The sequence below is a fragment of the Hemitrygon akajei genome, chromosome 11 (genome assembly GCF_048418815.1).
Source record: "Hemitrygon akajei chromosome 11, sHemAka1.3, whole genome shotgun sequence".
In the NCBI taxonomy this organism is placed as follows: Eukaryota; Metazoa; Chordata; class Chondrichthyes; order Myliobatiformes; family Dasyatidae; genus Hemitrygon; species Hemitrygon akajei.
Genome location: NC_133134.1, coordinates 101,188,601 through 101,206,987, shown reverse-complemented (window position 1 = coordinate 101,206,987; position 18,387 = coordinate 101,188,601). Strand labels below are relative to the sequence as shown.

The window sequence follows — 18,387 nt, the reverse complement described above, 5'->3', positions numbered from 1 at the left end:
GCTCAGCATTTCTAGAACAGCTGCTGCCGATGCATACGTCAGGTTACTGGTCTCAGTTAAGTTGGAGGTTGCAGTTTTGGGTAGTGCTTCATGGGCTGCTTCTAGCATGCTGTCTGATGGAATTTTATCACCATGTCTGGGGAGCTTAGTTTGTTGATTGACAGTTTAGCCATGATCTTCTCCCGGACTGCAGCAGTCATCATTGATGTGCCCCAAGATGAGGTCTGAACGTTTATTTCCCATGTACAAGACAATGTTATTACCTTTGCGCCATCTCTGAGTTGTGGAGGTGAGGTTTGAACTCATGTTTCCTCATTGACTCGGTTCTGTGGTGACGTTGCTGCGGTGCATCGTGATTGTGCGTCCAATTCAAGATGTGATAGCAATCCTCTGTCGACAGTGTTTGCTCACTCACTGGGTAACCAGCAGTTTTCATTAATGTGGATGATGATCTTCGTTGTTGCCAGAGGCACACATGTGCTTGGTGTATCCTCTTTCTTGTCAGTTGCTGTTAAAGTAGCATTCTATTAATACCATGTTGTCCTGTCTCATCCATTAGTGGTTTATTTCGGTAGCCAATTTCTCACCAGATTGTCCTGGTTCCACAACCACTGGCACGGATCTTGTTTATCTGGGCGACGTCTGAGCCGGTATGACTCTTCCTGGTCTTCTCGCTCTGATCCAGAGGTTTTTATGGGCAGATGTAACGTGAGCCCATGGGTCCAGCCAAAGACCCCTACTGGACCGCCACCAGCGGGACTCAAACGCCAAACCCCCACACCACGACGGGCGGTGGAGCCCGGACAGATATACATATGTGTACTGCATACCTCACTCTGCCTCTCTCCCTTGCATTCTGATTCTCTGCACCTCCCTCTCCCCACCCTCCCTCACTCTCTGTGCCTTCCTCCAGGCTGTTGTTCACAGCATCGGAAAGCCATGGCTGCTGCTGCTGTAATATCCTATTACCAATGTACAGTAACCAAACTGCACACCAGTCCTGTGCACGGGAACCAGATGCTGTTGACAACAACATAGAGCCAGACACCTGGGGCTCACTAGTCTGCTGCATTGATCAGAGAGTAACACAGAATACAAGCAGACCATTCAGCCCATCATAATCATGCTAGCCACTGGCACCACTGTTATCAATGCTGGTATAAACACTATTAACCCGTATATACCCGGGCGATTCAGGGGCTGGTATGAACACTATTAGTAACTCTGCTTACACCATCCCCTGGGTGGAGGAGGTCCCCCTCACATCCCCTCTAAATCACCTTTCCACTCCCCACTCTAAACCTGCACCACCAATCAGTTCTCCCCCTCTCCTGCCATCTCGCCTATTCTCATGTAGGATGACAGCCTAAAACTGTGAGAATTTCTCCCCACCCCGATCAGTGGGGGTGCTGGAGAGGAGATGGGGAATGGAGGTGAGGAGGAGGGGATGGGGGAGATAGAAAGGGCAGAGTGAAGGGTTGGGGTGCGGTGGTAATGGGATTGATAGAGGTGAAGGAGGAGATGGAGTGGAGAGGGAAGGGGTGAGAGAGGGGGAATGGAGTGGGAGGAGGTAGAAGGATCAGAGAGTGAGGGAGGGTGATGGGCAGTTGGAGAGGTAGAGGGGCAGAGGTCAGGGAGGAGGATGGGGCAGTGGAAACAACACGGGGAGTTAGAGGAGGAGGGGATATGGGAGGGGGAGAGGAAAGAGTGAGGGGATGGGGAAGCTGGAGGGGTAAGGCATGGAGGGAGGTTCAGGGTAAGAAATGGAGGAAAATGGAGGAGCTGGGATATGGGGAGAGGTGGAAATGGAGTGGATGGCACGAGGAGATACAGCGTGTGAATATGAGAGTGCAAAGTGGGGAGGGGAGGAAGCGTGGATTCAATGCCTTCCCCACACCCTGAGCTAACTCTCCACATTCCCTCACCTCCCCCAGCTGAGCAGATCCCAGCCGCTGCCACTCCGGCTCCTAGTATCCGGAATCAGCCACCTGTCCCAGCTCCAGCTCCAGCTACAGGCACGTCTGTCCCGCACCGGCCGGAGCCTGATGCAAATTGGCCACAGCTGCCTGCTGCTCACCCAGCAGCTGCTCCAGGGCCCTGAGCTCGCCATGCTGGTGATGATGCTGTTCCTCAACGTACTTGTCAACCTGGTAAGAAACTAACTTCCCCACCCCACTTCCACAGTCCGTAACTCCCTGTGGGACCCGTCCCAACCATTATCAGTATAACTCCTCCCCGTCTCTATAAACCTCTCCCTTCCTTACACCCTTCCCTGCCTCCCTCACCACCTCTGTAACCTCCACCGGCCTCTGAACCCCTCCCCCAATCTGTAACCACCTCCGGACATTACACCCCTCCCCGAATCTGTGAACCCCTCCGCCCCCTACAACCCTCTCTGTCTCTGTAACTGTACCTGTCCAGAGATGCCTGGTTATCTCAGATCCTATAGCTCCAAACTTCAGCTTTCTGAACTCTTTCCTTCCCCCCCCACCCCCGATGTTCCCTTCCCCTTCTGTGTGTGTGTGTGTGTGTGTGTGAGAGAGAGAGAGAGAGGGAGAGAGTGTCTTGGGAGAGTGTGTTTGAGAGAAAGACAGACAGAGTCTTTTGGAGAGTTTGGGTGTGAGACACACACACACACACACACACACACACACACACACACACACACACACACACACACACACACACACACACACACACACAGTCTGTGGGGGAATGTGTGTATGAGACAGATATAGACACACAGACAAGTGGACACTGGATCCATGAACACTACTTCACTATTTTTGCTCTTTTTTCACTGCTTAATGTAATTTACTGTTTTTTTTAACTGTAATTTATAGTTTAAAAATTATTATGTTTTGCAATATACTGCTGTCGCTAGGCAACAAACTTCACGATATATGCCAGGGTTATTAAACCTGATTGTGATTCCAGCCTTTTGCCCATGGTAAAAAAGTCAAGCATGTTTCTAAGGTTAGATAGGAAAAGTTTAAAGGCACGCAAGAGGCAAGTTTTTCTTTAAACACAGAGAGAATTAAGTGCCAAGGATGGGTTGCCTGGGTCAACAGGCAGTTTGGTAAGTTTAAGAGGCTTTTAGATAGAGAGATGAATATGAAGGGAGTGAGGGGGACATTTAGCATAATTTGGAATCCTGAGAGGCTTATGAGCCATATAGGAGGGAAGGGTTAGATTGATCATGGAGTAAGCTTATATAGATTGACATGACATTGTGTGCTAAGGGCCTATACTGTGCTGCAGTGTTCTGTGTGAGATTGACCAGGCTAAATGGCCTGTCCAACGCTGTACTGTTCTGTGTTCTAAACCAAAGCTTTCCACTGTATCTTGATACACATGATGAGAAGAAACCAGTTACCAATCACATCTACGTTACACCCCTCCTGCCAGATTACACCACAGGAACACACCCTTCAGGCACAATGTTGACTGGAACAATTAAATCAGTAAAGAAATAGCCAATTAACCTGTTCTCTTGTGCCTATGTCCATGTCCTTTCCATTTTCCACACATTTGTTTGCCTATCTAAACGTTTCTTAAAAGTCCCTAATATATTTGCCTATACCATCATCCCAGACAGTGAATTTCAGGTACCCGCCACTCTCTGTGTAAAGAAAAAACACTTCCCCCTTACATCTCCTTTGCAGTTACCCCATCTCACCTCAAGTGCACACCCTCTGGTATTAGACATTTCAATCCCGGGGCGGGGGGGGGGGGTGAGATATTCTCTGTCAGCTCTATCCTTACCTCTCCTAATCTTATAAACCTCTATCTGATCTCCCCTCATCTTCCACCGCTCCGGAGTAAACAACCCAAGTTTGTCCAGCCTCTCATGATAGCACATGCCCTCTGTTGCAGGCAGCATCCTGGTAAACCTCTTCTGCCCTCTCTGAAGTCCCAACATCTTTCCTTTAATGGGCCGACCAGAACTGTATGCAATCCTCCAGGTGTGGCCTAACCAGAGTTTTATAAAGCTGTAACATAACTACCTGACTTTTGAACTAAAGTCTGTACATATAAAAGTGCACATAGAACAGTATAGAGGAACATTCGGCCCACGATATTCTGCCAAACCAATTAAAGTATTGGTACCTAATTACAGGAATCCCTTCTACGTTCTCCATGTCCCTCTATTTCCTGCACATCCACGGCCCTAAGAGCTTCTTGAACGCCTCTATCGTACTTGCCTCCACTACCACCCTGGCAGCGCGTTGCATCCCCTTCTCACCTTGAATACATGCCCTCTAGTATTAGACATTCCTACCCTGGGAAAAAGATTCCGACTCTCTACGCTGTCTTTGCCTCTCATGATTTTACAAACCTCTATCAGGACTGCCCTCAGTCTCCGACACTCTGGAAAAACCTGTCCAACTCTGTCCAACCACATAAATACGGGAGATTGTGCAGATGCTGGAAAACTAGAGCGACACACACAATATGTTGGAGGAACTTAGCAAGTCAGGCAGCGCCTATGGAACAGACCGAGACCCTTCATCAGGACGGGAAAGGGAGGGCGAAAACGTCACAACAAAAATAAATGTTGGTGGGGGTGGGGGGGAAAGGAGGTTTGTTGAACCTCTCCTTACAGCTCATGCCCTTTAATCTAGACAGAATCCTGGTAGACCTCTTCTGCACTCTCTCCAAATCCCTCCTGTAATGATAAGTGGTCTCTCGCTTTCCTAAACTCAAGTCTGCCCACGCCCACCAGTCCGGAGATCAACTGCCCTGGTCGCCTCACCCTGTGCCAAACTTCACCATCCTTCACGTTACACTGCCGAGGTTAAATCTGGACGCAGTATACTCCGGGAGGAAGAGAGTCATTCATCACATGGTTTGTAGCTGTAATAGGATTCTCAATGAAGAGCCCCAGGGGCATCACAGAGATATCGAGTAGGGAGGGCACGTGGACCCTCTCAGCCGGACAGGAGACAAAACAAGACTGATACCCCGCTGCACCGCTCCTGTCAGCCGGTGCCCCTCTCGTCTCTCCAGACGTGGAGCGAGTAATTGAAACCCGGGCCTGGTCTGCTAGTTAATCACAACGTAGCTGATCTGATAATAACCTTGTTCACCAGGACCACTGTTCATCCAGAATCACGAAACACACAGAATCTCTGCTCTTCTCGGGAGACGGTTACAAATACCCTCACACCGAGAGTTAAGTTTTCTCTTGAATGGGAGACCCTTTATCTTTAAGCAGTGTCATGCCGATCGCGTGGGAACGGACCATGGCAGAGAACGGCTTCAATTTCTCTGCAGCACACACACACACACACACACACACACACACACACACACACACACACACACACACACACACACACACACACACACACACACACACACACAAATACAGTGTGAGTCATAGACACATATGCACTCTGGGACACACCCTGACTCAACATAAACGCATATATATATACATTCTGAGACACACTCACATATATTGAGTTTATCGACTCGGCTTATACTCACTGGAATTTAGAAGATTGAGGGGGGATCTTATTGAAACGTATAAAATACTAAAGGGATTGGACAGGCTAGATGCAGGAAGATTGTTTCCGATGTTGGGGAAGTCCAGAATGAGGGGTCACAGTTTAAGGATAAAGGGGAAGCCTTTTAGGACCGAGATGAGGAAAAACTTCTTCACACAGAGAGTGGTGAATCTGTGGAATTTTCTGCCACAGGAAACAGTTGAGGCCGGTTCACTGGCTATATTTAAGAGGAAGTTAGATATAGCCCTTGTGGCCATACCTTGGGGGTATGGGGAGAAAGCAGGTACAGGGTTCTGAGTTGGATGATCAGCCATGATCATACTGAATGGCGGTGCATGCTCAAGGACCAAATGGCCTACTCCTGCACCTATTTTCTATGTTTCTAGGTATAGACACAAATACACACACACACACACACACACACACACACACACACACACACACACACACACACACACACACACACACACGTACGCACGCACACACACACACGTACGCACGCACGCGCGCGCGGCGCACAACTGATAAGAGAAACAAGTCACAAAAGCAAGCCCTCTTCCTATCAATGAGCATAGGATCAGACAGAGAGGGGTTTCCCTGTGTGACTTGTTTCTCTATCTGGTGTGTCTGTCTGTCTGTCTCTGTATATCTCAGTGTGGTTGAATGTGTGTGTTTGTGTGTCCGTCTGTGTGTGTGTTCGTGTCTCTGCGTCTGCGTGAGTGTCCCAGTGTCTGTATGTGTGTCTATACTTGTCTGAATGTGTCTATGTCTCTCTGTCTCTTTGTCTCAGTCTGTGTGTCTCTGTGAGCACTTATCTGTGGGCGTCTGTTTGTGTCTATCTGTGTCTCTGTGTGACACACGCACACACACAGACACACAACCCTCCACAGACTCTGCTTGTCTGTTTTTATTCTCTCTCACACACACAAACACTCCCACAACGAGTGTGCCTCGCTCTTTATCTTCATCTATCTATCCCTCTATCTCTCTATCGCTCTCCCTCTTCTTCGCTACCTCTCTCTGTCCCCCTCTCTCTTTCTCTCTAATTCCCTTTCTCTCTGCCCCCTCTGTCTTGCTCTCTCCCTCTCTCTTTCAATCCCGTTGTTTGCCATTATTATAATTCTCTGATTAACGCTCTTGGTAAAGCTTTACAAAAGTTGGAACAGCGCATGGCAGCGTATGTTTGCAAGGTGGGAGGGAGGGTGATGGGGAGCGTGAGACACCTGCCCCTACGTGATTTAATCTCCATCCCATCCCTCAGCGGGGAACGTGTTCTGTCTCTGCTGATCTAATCGGATTGTCAGCGCTGAGCCCCGGGGCCTCCGACGGCACGTGGCCCGGCAGGAGCTGCTCCTTCACACAGACACGTGTCTCCCGGACGTCAGCAGCTCACTGCGACTGCCAGCCCTGACATTGTGCTGTGGGAGGGGCGGTACCGAGGAAGCGCCGCATTATGGATGGGGGGGGCGGGGGGGGTGTCCGAGACACTCCATACTGTGGGAGGGGCGGTGCTGAGAATTGTGTGAGTCGAGCCCTGATGAGGGTGTTGCTCTGTGGCGGGCTGTAATGAGAGAGCGCCGCATTGTGGGAGGGCGGTGCTGAGGGAGCGCTGCACTGTTTGTTAATGGGGAGTTTGTTTCCGTGATAATTAGCCCTGTTTCTCGCTTCTTCCCGCCCCCATACCTACTCGCCCCCTCATCTTCACCCTCTTCCACCCTCCTCTCCCCCTTTCCGTTCCCTGTCTCCTCGTTCTCATACCTCCGCTTCTCCCTTACCTCTAACCCCTCCTCTCACCTTCTCCTTTTCCGCATCCTATCATCAACCCCATCCACCATCCCCTTCCACTTTCACCGTCTCCTCCCCACACTCATCTCTTCCCTTTCTTCACTCCCCCACTACGTCCTCTCGTACCACCTGCTTCTCCTCCCCTTTCCTCGTACCCCTCCCTCTCTTCTTCCTAACCCCCCCCCCCCCGCCCCCTCCCAGCTGCTGGAGCCAGAGGAGCAGGAGGAGGGCGAGGAGTCGGGGGAGGAGTCGGCGGACGATCTGTACGATATGGGCCTGTGGACGGGGCGTGGGCAGAGCTCTCAGGGGCAAATGATTCTCCTCGACCAGGAGACCATTCAACGGATGCTGGAACAGGTGAACTGGCGGCAGCACTCTCGCCACCAGGAGCAGCCGGACCGCGGCCTCAACCTCAGCCCCAGCCCCGAACCCCAGAGTCCCGACGAACGTAACATGAACGAACAACTGTTCGGCCCACGCCGGCCCTCTCTGGCCGAGCAGGTCCAGGGAGATCCTTGCAACTCCCGGGCGCCTTCTGTAGCTGACATCGCGCAGTGAGGCGGAGGGCCCCCATCTTATTTTGTCTGTATTCGCTGTTACTCTGAACCCGGTCTGGAGCGACCTACTGCTAATGTGTTATGACCTCGCTGGTGTGTCCAGCCACGCTCTGGGCCCCGGCACCATTGCAACGACCCTTCTAACGTCGGCAGATTGTCACCCCCGTGGGCTTGCACGCACTGGACCGCAGTCAATGAGGCCGCTGGATATTCACCTATTGGTTTCCAATGGACTGAAGCCCAGTGGTCACTGGCCCAGTGGAACGTTACCTTGTGGTCTATGTCCCTGTGAGGTGTCCAGTGTGCTACCACCAGTGGAGTTTCCAGTGTGGTTTCCCAGTGGACTGGCACCCAGTAGTTTTGCAGTGGCCATGCGCCCAGTACAGGGGCTCCAATGGTACTACGTCCAGTGGGGGTTCCATTATACCAGCAACCAGTAAGATTTGTAGAGCCCAGTGGGTTCATATCACGTGATCTATGTTCGTTCCAATCTGATCAATTTATTATATTGATCATCGGGATTGTCCGACTGGGAATGAATAGTGGGTGGGGTAAAGGGGAGGGGTATGTGGTCATTTTGACACTGTCGACCTCTGACAGTGGTCTGCCACTGGGAGACTCGGTGAGACTGCGACTCGGTGAGAAGCGAATAGTTTACAGAAGTTCAGTACGTTAACAGGCAAGAGGGAAATTTGATTTTTTTTTCCTCTTGGGAAAGAACCAATGAAATGGAGACGATGGAAATAGAGAGTGGAGATAACTGCAGTGGTCGGGGGCTCCGTTTATCAATCACGGGGGTCTCGGGTGCGTCAGATCCTAGGGAGCACGGATGGTACGTTCTCCCGAATTTCTAAGAACTGGTATTTGGGGAAAATCAGACTCCAGGTGTGGAGAGCACAGCTACACCGGAGGTGAGGGAAGATGTGTGTTCTACTTGCCGCAGAGCAGTGAAGCTCGGGCGTTGGGGGTCAGGGCACGGAGTTGGTTAAGTCTCTGGTCAGGAAGGCAATCAAGGGTTTTGCGTAAAGGGACGGGGAAATAGGAGAGGAATGTGGGATCAGCCACGATCCTAATGTAGGGCGGGACAGGCTGGGGCCGAATGGCCTCCAGTTATAGAGTCATATCCAGAAGGTTCTTAACCAGACTGCACTGGTGCAGTCCGTCCTAGTAACCCGGAGACAGGAGAGCGCTCGGCCATACGGGGACTGCTCCATCAATAGCTGATCTGAACCTTCCTCCACCCCTCCTCGACCGAAACTTGTAGACGGCCCCAGTGGTAACAATCCCAGTATCATCTGTCTTGACAGCTCTCTCTGGATGATAGCTTCACAGTGCCCAATGACAATGCTCAGAATTGTGCCCGCCACCCCACCAGCCGACTGTCGACTCCCCTTCCATAGACGCTGCTCGACTCGCTGAGTCCCCTCCAACATCTCACCTGTGGCTGCAGCTTCCAACTCCCTAAAAAGACTACACATCTTCGACATTTAAACAAAAACAAACAACAACAACTGTTCATTCTCCCTCCATCGATGCTGCCTGACCCGCTGAGTTCCTCTAGTGTTGCGCCTGTGTTGCTCGAGATTTTCCAAGATCTGCAGAATCAGTTTTCAACTTTATTGCTAGTTCTATTAACGAAAGCTTTTTCACACATTACCAATTACACCGATTTGTAAAAAAAACAGCGATCATATATTATGTAACCTATTAAAATAATATTTACACATCCACACTTTTCCTCCCACTTGTCGGGAAGCCAATTTATTCATATCTACTCTCCTGCGTCTGGTCGCGGAGCCCACGCGTCCGAGGTTAGGTAGGGAATCTGGAACCCGTCCTGGGGGTAGGGAAGAGAACGCAGACCGGGGCGCTGTCCCGCCCTAGGAGAGGGTACCAGCTCCTTCTCTTGGACGAGACCGAGTCCACTCGCGCTTCCTCCCGCCCAGTACGGCTGAGACACCTCGCACCAGTGCCCGGAGTGCGGAGCTCCTGCTCGCCTCCGCCCTGGCCTGGCGCACCAGCCGCAGGAGCTGGTGGAAAGCGAGGAGGGCGTCCTGACAGTTTCTCAGCCGCCGACACCTCCAGGAAGCCGCAGCGGCTGGACAGGGCGAGCAGCCGGGCCTCGTGGCTGGAGACGGCGCGCCGGTGCGACAGGTCGGTCTTGTTACCCAGCAGCAGAGCCGGTGGGCCGTCGCCCCGGGCTTGGCGGAGCCGCCGCAACTGCCGCCGAGACACCTCGAAACTTCCCGGTCACAAATACTGTAGACGAAGATGAAACCGTCTGTCCAGTGCATCTGATGTTCGGTCGGAGATGAGTCACCTCAGAGTCCTGGTACAAGAGTGTGTGTGGGGTGGGGGTGGGGGGGAATGGGGGGAGGCAATAGAGGAGTTAATGCAGGCAAACCCCTCTCCCTCATTCGCAGCCACATCTCTGAACCTGCTCTAGCGTCCAGGCAGTCCTCCCTCCACCCAACTCCTCCCGCGCCCAACCATCAACCCCAGTCCTCCGCCCGCCCGTCACCCACACACTCCCCGCCCCCCTCCTCCGTACACTCCACCCCATCCTCCCCGCCGCCCGACCCGTCACCACATAGTGGCTCCATCCCCGCCGCCCACCCTCACCACTAACCCCGCGATTCTCTGCTCCATCTTCCCCTCCTATCAGATTCAATCCCCTACAGCTCTTTTTGGTCCGAGCCCGTGTCACTATCCCCATTCTCCTGTCCTCCAACTGACTGTCGCCCCTCGTCACCTGGGCCCCCTCCCCCCCAGCCCTTCGTCTGGCCGCTTCATACAGACCCATGTCGCAGTCCAACTGAAGAGTCTCAGCTCAAAACATTGACTATCCACTTCCCCTCTACAGACGCTGCCCGACCCCGCAGAGTTTTAAAAAAAATCATATTTGATTATGGGGGACTTAGATTTTTGAGAGCTATGCGGGACTGGCATAGAATACATCAAACGGTGGGGTAGGCGTGAGGGGCCGAACGGCCTGCGTCCACGTCATTACCTGTGAGTGCAGACAATCCCAGATGTTGAAACAGATGTCTCTTCCGTCCACGGTCACGTTCTGTGTGTAAACAGTCTCTGTCAAGTGGCAGACAAGAGCGATGTGTGAGTTAAAGATGTCCCCCCAAACACCCCGGTGCAGTTCCGGACTGACAGACTCCAAGTTCCGCACTCACCCGTCCTCTCCGTATTTCGCCGATGAACCTCCGCGTGAGGAATCGCACGGTGAGGGCTGTAATACGAGACGGGAACACGTTCAGGGGACTCGACAGCAATGAGACAAGATATCAGCGAGGGACAACCAGGTGATACTAATCCCTTTTCCAGGTCAAAGCAGAGCTGTTTAAATGCCCTCCCCGCCGCGGTGTTCGAGACTCGGCTTGTGAAATGCCCTTCTACTGCCTCCATCCCAACAAGTGAATCCCTAGTCCCCGATGAAGCGCCTCGGCCCGAAAAGTCGTCTGTTTATTCCCCTCCATAGATGTTGCCTGACCTGCTGAGTTCCTCTAGCATTTTGTGTGTTACTCTAGATTTCCGGCATCTGCAGAATCTCTCGTATTTATGAATACTTAGTAGCTAATACCTCCCCCACCACCCCTGCCATCCTCCCGGATTAAGTCTCTCGGGACAGTGTTTCCTCATAACCAACCCCCTCCGGAGAGACAATCGTCTCCTACAGCGTGTTGACAAAAGCAGCATTCAAAACTTCCCAAGTTATACAGCAATCCGCCACACAGTAACGTGGATCCTGGGCACAGTAATATTTGAGTGCAGCTTCCGAGTGGATCGGGACCTCAGTTCTCCCTGCCCGCTGGAGGCGTTCGCTTCTTTGGTACAAGGAATTTGCTGGCTGTGTTAGAGCTGTGCGGAGGGGAGTTTCTGGGGCCAAGCTACACTTCCAGCATGATAAGCAAGGAGGCGGTAGATCGAGCACCCCTCGTGTCCGTGAATATTCGGTGTCGTCCGAAATTCCCTAGTTTTACATCGCACCTTACACAGCCGCACAAGCCCTTCTTTGGGACAGAACCTTCAGCCAAACAACCCTGAAGATTGCGTACAGGTAACCGGGTGGTGGAGAGGGCACGCGTACAGGTAACCGGGTGGTGGAGAGGGCACGCGCACAGGTAACTGGGTGGTGGAGAGGGCACGCGTACAGGTAACCGGGGTGGTGGAGAGGGCACGCGTACAGGTAACCGGGTGGTGGAGAGTGGCACGCGCACAGGTAACTGGGTGGTGGAGAGGGCACGCGTACAGGTAACCGCGGGTGGTGGAGAGGGGCACGCGCCACAGGTAACCGGGTGGTGTGAGGAGGGCACGCGTACAGGTAACCGGGTGGTGGAGAGGGCACGCGTACAGGTAACCGGGTGGTGGAGAGGGCACGCGCACAGGTAACTGGGTGGTGGAGAGGGCACGCGTACAGGTAACCGGGGTGGTAGAGAGGCACGCGTACAGGTAACCGGGTGGTGGAGAGGGCACGCGCACAGGTAATCGGGTGGTGGAGAGGGCACGCGTACAGGTAACCGGGTGGTGGAGGAGGGCACGCGCACAGGTAACCGGGTGGTGGAGAGGGCACGCGTACAGGTAACCGGGTGGTGGAGAGGGCACGCCACAGGTAACCGGGTGGTGGAGAGGGCACGCGCACAGGTAACGCGGGTGGTGGAGAGGGCACGCGTACAGGTAACCGGGTGGTGGAGAGGGCACGCGCACAGGTAACCGGGGTGGTGGAGAGGGCACGCGTACAGGTAACCGGGTGGTGGAGAGGGCACGCGCACAGGTAACCGGGTGGTGGAGAGGGCACGCGTTCAGGTAACCGGGTGGTGGAGAGGGCACGCGTACAGGTAACCGGGTGGTGGAGAGGGCACGCGTACAGGTAACCTGGTGGTGGAAAGGGCACGCGTACAGGTAACCGGGTGGTGGAGAGGGCACGCGCACAGGTAACCGGGTGGTGGAGAGGGCACGCGTACAGGTAACCGGGTGGTGGAGAGGGCACGCGCACAGGTAACCGGGTGGTGGAGAGGGCACGCGTACAGGTAACCGGGTGGTGGAGAGGGCACGCGCACAGGTAACCGGGTGGTGGAGAGGGCACGCGTACAGGTAACCGGGTGGTGGAGAGGGCACGCGCACAGGTAACCGGGTGGTGGAGAGGGCACGCGCACAGGTAACCGGGTGGTGGAGAGGGCACGCGTACAGGTAACCGGGTGGTGGAGAGGGCACGCGCACAGTTAACCGGGTGGTGGAGAGGGCACGCGCACAGGTAACCGGGTGGTGGAGAGGGCACGCGTACAGGTAACCGGGTGGTGGAGAGGGCACGCGCACAGGTAACCGGGTGGTGGAGAGGGCACGCGTACAGGTAACCGGGTGGTGGAGAGGGCACGCGCACAGGTAACCGGGTGGTGGAGAGGGCACGCGCACAGGTAACCGGGTGGTGGAGAGGGCACGCGTACAGGTAACCGGGTGGTGGAGAGGGCACGCGCACAGGTAACCGGGTGGTGGAGAGGGCACGCGTTCAGGTAACCGGGTGGTGGAGAGGGCACGCGCACAGGTAACCGGGTGGTGGAGAGGGCACGCGTACAGGTAACCGGGTGGTGGAGAGGGCACGCGCACAGGTAACCGGGTGGTGGAGAGGGCACGCGTTCAGGTAACCGGGTGGTGGAGAGGGCACGCGTACAGGTAACCTGGTGGTGGAAAGGGCACGCGTACAGGTAACCGGGTGGTGGAGAGGGCACGCGCACAGCTAACCGGGTGGTGGAGAGGGCACGCGTACAGGTAACCGGGTGGTGGAGAGGGCACGCGTTCAGGTAACCGGGTGGTGGAAAGGGCACGCGTACAGGTAACCGGGTGGTGGAGAGGGCACGCGTTCAGGTAACCGGGTGGTGGAGAGGGCACGCGCACAGGTAACCGGGTGGTGGAGAGGGCACGCGTACAGGTAACCGGGTGGTGGAGAGGGCACGCGCACAGGTAACCGGGTGGTGGAGAGGGCACGCGCACAGGTAACCGGGTGGTGGAGAGGGCACGCGTACAGGTAACCGGGTGGTGGAGAGGGCACGCGCACAGGTAACCGGGTGGTGGAGAGGGCACGCGCACAGGTAACCGGGTGGTGGAGAGGGCACGCGTACAGGTAACCGGGTGGTGGAGAGGGCACGCGCACAGGTAACCGGGTGGTGGAGAGGGCACGCGTACAGGTAACCGGGTGGTGGAGAGGGCACGCGCACAGGTAACCGGGTGGTGGAGAGGGCACGCGCACAGGTAACCGGGTGGTGGAGAGGGCACGCGTACAGGTAACCGGGTGGTGGAGAGGGCACGCGCACAGGTAACCGGGTGGTGGAGAGGGCACGCGTTCAGGTAACCGGGTGGTGGAGAGGGCACGCGCACAGGTAAACGGGTGGTGGAGAGGGCACGCGTACAGGTAACCGGGTGGTGGAGAGGGCACGCGCACAGGTAACCGGGTGGTGGAGAGGGCACGCGTTCAGGTAACCGGGTGGTGGAGAGGGCACGCGTACAGGTAACCTGGTGGTGGAAAGGGCACGCGTACAGGTAACCGGGTGGTGGAGAGGGCACGCGTACAGGTAACCGGGTGGTGGAGAGGGCACGCGCACAGCTAACCGGGGTGGTGGGAGAGGGCACGCGTACAGGTAACCGGGTGGTGGAGAGGGCACGCGTTCAGGTAACCGGGTGGTGGAAAGGGCACGCGTACAGGTAACCGGGGTGGTGGAGAGGGCACGCGTTCAGGTAACCGGGTGGTGGAGAGGGCACGCGTACAGGTAACCGGGTGGTGGAGTGGACACGCGCACGGTCAGGGCACAGAGTACAAGATTCGGGACGTTATGTTACATCTGCGCAATGTGTTGATGATGACACGCTTGGACTATTGCGTGCGCCCAGCTATAGCGGAGATGTCGTTAAGCTTGGATATGTGCAGAAAAGATTCACCGGGATGTTACTGGGATTGGAGGGCTTGAGTTATGAAGGAAACATTGGACAGGCCGGGACTGTTTTCCTGGAGCGAAAGAGGCCGAGGTTAACGAGGGGGGCAGAGTTAACGCGGATGGTCACCGTCTTTTACCCAGGGAGGGGCATGGGGAGAGCTAAAACTGGAGGGCACAGGTACAAGATGAAAGGGGAAGGGGACATAAGGGGCAATTTGGTCACCATATACAGAGAAAGGTGGGTATGTGGAACATGCTGCTAGAGGATGTGTTTGATGGAGGGTACATTAACGACATTTAAACGATTTAGACCAAAGGCAGGCAGCTGGGACCAGTGCAGATGGGACACCGTACTTAGTATAGATCAGATGGTCCGAGGACTGATTTCCGTGCTGACATCCCAATTTATATTTTTATTCCCTAGAACAGCTTCTTCTCATCCATTCACACCGGGAGACTGTTATTTGGATGAGGAAGGAGGGGGTGAAAGAGGTTATTGGATTCTTTAAGGCTATTGTTCGTAAGTGGGAGGCGGGGAAGAGGGAAAGAATTATTCCATGCTGGGAGAGCAGGATCCCACAAATGGGAAAGACAATCGGGCCGCGTGGCCCGTAGACATTAGACAATTGTCAGGTTCAGGGCCCTGCTCCTGGACGCGTCTCCGCAATGAGAGGATCGTGGGCACAGCTTATACCAGAAACAATCTCCCCATCACTTCAGCCAATATTAAACAGCAACACCATCCCGTCTCTCCTACTCTCGTGGCACAAATACAGAGAAAGGAAGAGAAAGCTTAAAAGTGGCTGAACAATGGCCTAATAACTCACGAATCATTCTGCCCGTCAGGCTGACGCGAGCGCGATCATAATCGGTCTCGGGGCCGGGACCATGGACCAGGCGGGAGAGATTACCTGACTTTCCGACGTGGTCAGCGCCGATCACCAGACAGTTCACGTGGGCTTCCCTTTGGCGAGATTCAGGGCGGTCGGACATTCTCATGTCGAAAGGAGGCAAGTGAGCGGCAGAGGAGGATCGAAATGTCAGATCTCTGGTTCAGAGAAAGTTCGCCCGGGTCTGCGCTCTCGTGACTCTTTTTACATGGAGCCCGCTACCTCTACGGGACGAATAGCGGCCAATCACAGCTCCACACCTCTCCGGCCCTGCAGCCAGTTTTCTGACCGTGGAGATTAACTCTAAACACGCCGAAGGAGAGGAGGGAGGAATTCTGCTGCGTCTCACCAGAGCATCAGAAGCCGGGGGATCTGAAACAAAGGTGGGAGATTCGTGCTGGAGAGAGGAGGCTCCCTGGGGATAACTCTCAGCAAGAGGTGACTGGTCCCATCTCATTCAGGACCCCCCCCCCCCCCCCCACACGATGCTGCTCCCGGGGCGGGGTTGGGGAGGGAAAGGACCCGCTTGTCCCTTTGGTCGGAGGTGGGGGGGTTGGGGTTCGGTGACCCCCCGGCGCTGCCCATTCAGAATAGGGACGGTCACGCCCTCTACCGGACGCAGAGCCTAAGGATTCAGGCAACTTGAGGGGATCATACCGAAACTGTCAGAAATTATATGGGATGGGACAGGGTGTAAGAACATAAGGGAGATTAGGGCTGGAGTTGTTCACAGAGACTGAGAGGGGGCCTAGTGGCTCGAAGGGGTCACAGTGGCGGGTAGGGGTTTACAGAGACGGAATGGGTCACAGTGACAGAGAGAAATGGCAGGAGACGGGTGCTCTCACTGAGAGAATGATGAGTGTAGGTGGTGGAGGGGGTTACAAAGACGGAGAGGGATGTAGGGACAGTAGGGAGTTACAGAGATGGGGAGGTGTGAAGAGACCGAAGGGTATTACAGAGGCGTGGTAGGTTGTAGGGAACAGCGGAGGTTACAGAGGAAGAGGTGTCTAGTGGACTAGGTTGTGTTTGTTACGGACACAGTGAATGGTGAATCCTATAAACATTAATAGTTCGCAATATAACCCTTTGTTCACAAGCGTGTGAATCTTCAATTATCCACCAGGAGGTGCACTGGCTAGTATCACAAACACGAGAAAATCTGCAGATGCTGGAAATCCAAAGCAACACACACAAAATGCTGGAGGAACTCGGCAGGTCAGACAGCAACTATGGAAAAGAGTAAACAGTCGACGTTTTGGGCCGAGACCGTTCACCAGCACTCTTCGATCCGAAATGTCGAATGTTTACGCTTTTCCATAGATGCTGACTGACCTGGTTAGTCCTCCAGCATTTTTGTGTGGTGCACCGGGTAGAACCGCTGCCTGTAACCTACCAGACTCCAGCAGGTGGCGCTCCCCTCCGACCCCCCCCCCACGACCCCCTAAACCACCTGCCCCCCCCCCCGCTGTCTATCTATCTATCTATCTATCTATCTATCTATCTATCTATCTATCTATCTCTATCTACCTATCTCGCGCTCGCTCTATCTATGTCGCTCGCTCTGCTCTCTTTGTCTTCCTCTTCCTTTTCTCTGCCTCTTTCCCTCTTCCTCTCTTCCTCTCTCAGTATCTCTCTCTGTTCCTCTCCCTCTCTTTTTCTCTGGCTTTCTCTGCCCCTCTCTCTGTTTTTCTCTCTCTTCCTCTGCCTCCTCGCTCAGGCTTTCTCTCTGCCTCTCCCTCTTCTTCGCTACCTCTCTCTGTCCCCCTCACTCTTTCTCTCTAATTCCCTTTCTCTCTGCCCCCTCTGTCTTGCTCTCTCCCTCTCTCTTTCAATCCCGTTGTTTGCCATTATTATAATTCTCTGATTAACGCTCTTGGTAAAGCTTTACAAAAGTTGGACCAGCGCATGGCAGCGTATGTTTGCAAGGTGGGAGGGAGGGTGATGGAGAGAGTGAGACACCTGCCCCTACGTGATTTAATCTCCATCCCATCCCTCAGCGGGGAACATGTTCTGTCTCTGCTGATCTAATCGGATTGTCAGCGCTGAGCCCCGGGGCCTCCGACGGCACGTGGCCCGGCAGGAGCTGCTCCTTCACACAGACACGTGTCTCCCGGACGTCAGCAGCTCACTGCGACTGCCAGCCCTGACATTGTGCTGTGGGAGGGGCGGTACCGAGGAAGCGCCGCATTATGGATGGGGGGGCGGGGTGGTGTCCGAGACACTCCATACTGTGGGAGGGGCGGTGCTGAGAACCTTCACGCCCCTCTCTACCCACCCCTCTTCCTCCTCCTCTCCTCTACCGCCACTATGTCCTTCCCCACCCTCATTCCTCTCCTCCTCCTCCTCCTCCTCCTCCACGGAGTTTGTCCAACTGGGAGGAAATAGTGAGTGGGGTAAAGGGGAGGGTATGTGACCACTTTGACACTGGCAAATTCTGGCAGTGGTCTGCCTCCGGGGCCGGAGCTGGGAACTGGGCTTCCCAGCAGCTTCCCTGGCCGAGCAGAGATCCACGCAACTCACGGGCGCCTCCTGTAGCTGGCATCGCGCCGTGGGGCCCAGCGGCGGCCGGTCCCCGCCTAATCCTGTCTGTGTCTGCAGTTACTCTGCACCTGACCGGGAGCGCTCTACAGTTGCGGCCTCGCCGGCCTCCGCAGTTACCCAGTGGCGCCGGTACCCATGCGCCGAACCTTCCAACGTCGGCGGATTG

At 54.6% G+C, this 18,387-nt stretch overlaps 1 protein-coding gene and 1 pseudogene across 1 annotated transcript in view; one reads left to right on the top strand and one right to left on the bottom strand.

Moving 5' to 3' along the window:
* Positions 1-9,587, top strand: part of LOC140735155 (uncharacterized) — a 29,200-nt gene extending 19,613 nt beyond the window's left edge. The window contains exons 7-8 of the mRNA XM_073059944.1: positions 1,935-2,150; positions 7,500-9,587. Coding sequence (XP_072916045.1) covers positions 1,935-2,150; positions 7,500-7,856 — 573 coding nt within the window. The 3' untranslated portion in view covers positions 7,857-9,587. The remainder of the gene's footprint in view (positions 1-1,934; positions 2,151-7,499) is intronic.
* A 148-nt stretch (positions 9,588-9,735) lies between these two features.
* LOC140736369 (ras-related and estrogen-regulated growth inhibitor-like protein) lies at positions 9,736-15,789 on the bottom strand (annotated as a pseudogene).
* Positions 15,790-18,387: the final 2,598 nt, after the last annotated feature.